Source organism: Arachis duranensis, chromosome 4, assembly GCF_000817695.3.
Source record: "Arachis duranensis cultivar V14167 chromosome 4, aradu.V14167.gnm2.J7QH, whole genome shotgun sequence".
NCBI classification, from domain to species: Eukaryota; Viridiplantae; Streptophyta; class Magnoliopsida; order Fabales; family Fabaceae; genus Arachis; species Arachis duranensis.
The window spans coordinates 31435625-31439651 of NC_029775.3; the positions used below are offsets into that span (position 1 = coordinate 31435625).

Here is a 4027-nt window from a genome sequence, read left to right on the forward strand (position 1 = left end):
TACACAAACTCATAGTAAAGTCCAGAAAAGTGAATTTTAACTAAAAACTAATAAAAAATATAATAAAAACTAACTAAAACCTACTAAAAACATACTAAAAACAATGCCAAAAAGCGTATAAATTATCCGCTCATCAATAGGACCCTGAATGCTGACTTATGGATGAGGTCAGATACGTACTCGAAGAGAGAATGAGGGTAACTTGTTGATGGACAATCACACTAAATTCATGGCGGCGATGCCTAACTTGGTTTACACGATTCAAGCGGGCACTGCTGCGACTATTCATGCTATGGGACAAATAGGGCAACCAGCCGAGAGCGAAAATGGAGAAGGGACTAGGAACAGTTTAGGTGATGTCCTGAGAAATCTAGCTGAATTTTTGAAAGTTAACCCCCCTGTTTTTAAGGGGTCGACAAACCCTACTGAAGCAGACAACTGATTCTAAGCTATGGAGTGTGCATTGCGAATTCAACATGTATCGTATGACCAGTTCGTGAAATGTGTGGCTTATCAATTAGTGGGAGAAACTCAGCAATGATGGCAAGGAGAGTGCCGACTACTACATTAATAGAATGTGGACATTTTGTGGGCGTTATTCCAGATAACTTTCTATAATAAGTTCTTTCATGAGGTACTGAGAGAGGTCAGAGAGTTAGAGCTCATACGGCTAAAGCAAGGGGTCATGACTGTTATTGAATACACCAGCAAGTTTGAGGAACTCTGTAGGTTCTTGAGAATATGTCAGAGTGCCCATGAGTCCTATAAGGGTTGGAAATGCATCAAATACCAAGTATGGCTTAGGGAAGATATCATGCGTGCTGTGAATCCTTTGGAGATTTGGGTATTTTCCGAGCTTGTGAACAAGGCAAGGGTCATAGAGGCCAGAGCTTCAAAAGAGACGGACATGCCGCTCAGCATCCTCAAGGTCAAGGAAATTTCGGAGGGATCAACAATGCCCATTTTTACAAAATAAAAGGAACTGGCCTATGCTATACTTGTGAACTGCTGGGATACCTAGCCAATAACTGTCGCCATGGAGGAAACCAAAATGCAGGTGATACAGAATCAGATCCTCTAAGGAGAGGTAAGAATATAAAATTGGTATAGAATGATGCTAGGACCAAAGTTTAGTTTAGTTTATTTTATGTAATGTCACCGATAAGGCTAAAAGAGCTTAGTATTTTGATAGAGGAACTAATGAAAAGGAAGACATCTAGTAGATGTGGCTAACGAACAATCAGAGTGACGCATCAAAAGGCATGAAGGAAAATCAACATGGTAGAACTATGATAGATAAGGTCCTTTGAAATCGACATGGAGTGGACGAGAGTGTAGACGAACTCAAATTTAAGATAGAGATGAGATACTGTTGTTTGTTCATAGACGACATCCTAGTTTACTCAAAGACGGCGGAAGAGCATGAAGAGCACATGAGAATTGTGTTGCAAATCCTGAAGGAGTGGAAATTCTATGCCAAGTTGTTGAAGTATGAGCTTCGGAAAGAGGAAGTCAAGTTCTTAGGCCACATAGTGAGTAAAGGTGGAATAGAGGTGGATCCTTCAAAAGTGAAGGAGGATGGCAATGGGAGACCTAATACGAGAGAGATTACCAATAAATGCTTGTGACTCAACCTTATCTTTCTTTTGTAATATGCGTTGAAGTACTTTATTCCGCGATCTTTCTTGATAATTAATTTGAACATTTCCTAAATCAAACCCTTGCTTTCATGTGTCCTTGGACAAAACTGGTACTCCTTGACTTGAGTCTAAACTCATTTCAACCCAATCATGTGTGAGGAAGATTACTATTGCGATAAACCATCTTTATTCATGGACTCGTGATTTTTTTAAAAAAATCAATAGAGACATTTTGATTCAATGTGCTTTATTGTTTCCACCAAAGATTCTTAATTTGGAATTCTTTTCTTGAGGTGCACTCAAATTCTCTTTCTGGTACATTTTCTTATTTCCTACAACCTTGTCTAACCACAACTGGTGCGGGATTTTGAATACCCACAACTTAATAGGCAAGTGCACTGGGTCATACCAAGTAGTACCTCAGGTGAATGAGGGTCGATCAAACGAGGATTGATAGACTGAGCAACAATGGTCGAATGACTCACTTAGTTAGGCAAGAAAAGGGTGATGTTTTGAGGTTATAAAACGCAGAAAATAAGAAAGCAAATAATAAAAGTAAAGTAAATTATATGAGAAAATAGTTAAGGCCCCAGAGATGTTTATCCTTCTGGATTAAAACGTCTTACCAACTATTTTAACAATGAGTGATTCATTCTATGGCAAACCATAAGTGATTAAAACCTAATCTCTTAGCGATTTAATCTCCTCTAATCCTCATCAAAAGCCACTCTCGTGGTCATTCAATTTAGATCTCGAGAATCACAAGAGTTCATGTAGACTAAGGGTCATACTCTCGTTCCATCCAAATTCATAAGATTAAGAACGATAACAACACCTTAGAATTAAATCAAACATATATTAAAATAGAAAAGTAATAATATTAGTCCATAGAAATAAACAGAGGTCCTAAACTTAACCAAGGATATTTAGTGGCTCATGACTTACAAAAAAATGCGGAAGTGAGGAGTCCCTCTCCCAGAGGAGAGATCGAATGTGTTCCCTGGAGAAGAAGGAATTCCCCTATTTATAGTAAAAACCTCTAGGACTAAACTTAGAATTCAAATTCGAACTAAATCAAAACAAAATCAAATCTAGATCAAATCAAATCTTTTGATTTGAAACTAAAATAAAATATTGAATTTTGAACCTAAAGGATATTGTTTGTAATTAAAAATTAAAAAAATAAAAGATAAGATAACAATTAAGAGCTAAATCCAACTAAAGATGCTCCATGAGTGAGGTTGGACCCGCACTACTGGCGTTTAGTGCCAAAATGGGCGTTCAGCGCCAAGAATGTGCAGTTCTGGCATTTTGGTGGGCGTTCAGTGCTGGGAGGGAGAAGTTCTGGCGCTGGTTCTGCCCCTCTTGGGCGCTAAATGCCAGGCTCGGCATTTAGCACCAGATTTGACAGTGATTCCAGATAAAAGTATAGACTGTTATATATTGTTGGAAAGCTCTGAAAGTTGGATTTCTAACACCATTGAGACCGTGTCAATTAGACCTCTATAGCTCATGTTATGCTCGTTGGAATGCAAGGAGGTCAGGGTTGACAACATTTACTATCGTTTCTTCGTTGTTGCACAAGACTCTGCCAAATTTGCCCAAAATTCACCTAAAATCAAAGAAATATTAAAACAACTCAAAATAGCATCAAAAGACGATTTTTGTATTAAAATATAATAAAACTTGATAAAATCTAACTAAAAATAACTAGAAAATGCTAGAAAAAAGGGTATAAGATACTCCCGCATCACAACACCAAACTCAAACCGTTGCTTGTCCTCAAGCAACCAAAACAATATAGGACCAAAGAAGAGAAAATGCTTAATATTTTAAGTTGTCAATGAAGCTCAGGTCTTAGTTATGGAATGGGGCTTATGACGCTCTATTTCTGAATAGCTTTGGCACCTCACTATCCATTGAAGCTCAGAAATATTAGCATCCCTTGGAATTTAGAACTCAGATGATATTATAGATTCTCTTTTTTAGGCTCTAATTGATTCTTGAACACAACTTTTTCTTTTTCTTGGTGGTTTGCACCTTTGAGCCTAGCCGTGACTCTAAGTGTTTTGTTTTCAAACTTAACTTGATACATAAACACCACAAGCACTTAACTAGGGAACCTTTTGAGTTCAAATTGTTCCTTGCTTTTTCTCCCAGACAGTGGTTCTCATAGCCTTAGGCATACTCTGTAACAACGTTGGGTCACGACTTTATATGTTTAGTCTCAAGGGTTACTTGACACTTTCATACTACAAGCATATGGTTAGGGAAAACCACTCTAGGCCTTAGATCAGTTTTGACCCTCCTAACCATTAATGCTCAAAGCCTTGGACAATTTTTTTTGATTTTTTTCTTTTTATTTCTTTTTTACTGTTTGTTTTGCT

General features: G+C 37.6%; 1 protein-coding gene across 1 annotated transcript; it reads left to right on the forward strand.

The window, feature by feature from the left end:
- Nucleotides 1-229: 229 nt before the first annotated feature.
- Nucleotides 230-1628, forward strand: LOC110280455 (uncharacterized). The gene is made up of 4 exons (XM_021141513.1): nucleotides 230-388; nucleotides 605-725; nucleotides 1022-1087; nucleotides 1387-1628. The coding sequence occupies exons 1-4, from the start codon at nucleotides 230-232 to the stop codon at nucleotides 1626-1628; spliced, it is 588 nt and encodes a 195-aa protein (XP_020997172.1).
- Nucleotides 1629-4027: the final 2399 nt, after the last annotated feature.

What these genes read in the sequence shown, in the direction of transcription:
- LOC110280455 (XM_021141513.1), top strand. Translation starts at nt 230, where the DNA reads ATGGCGGCGATGCCTAACTTGGTTTACACGATTCAAGCGGGCACTGCT. An exon ending in ATCTAGCTGAATTTTTGAAA is followed by an intron (nt 389 to 604) that starts GTTAACCCCCCT and finishes GCGTTATTCCAG; the next exon opens with ATAACTTTCTATAATAAGTT. An exon ending in ATCAGATCCTCTAAGGAGAG is followed by an intron (nt 1,088 to 1,386) that starts GTAAGAATATAA and finishes GTTTGTTCATAG; the next exon opens with ACGACATCCTAGTTTACTCA.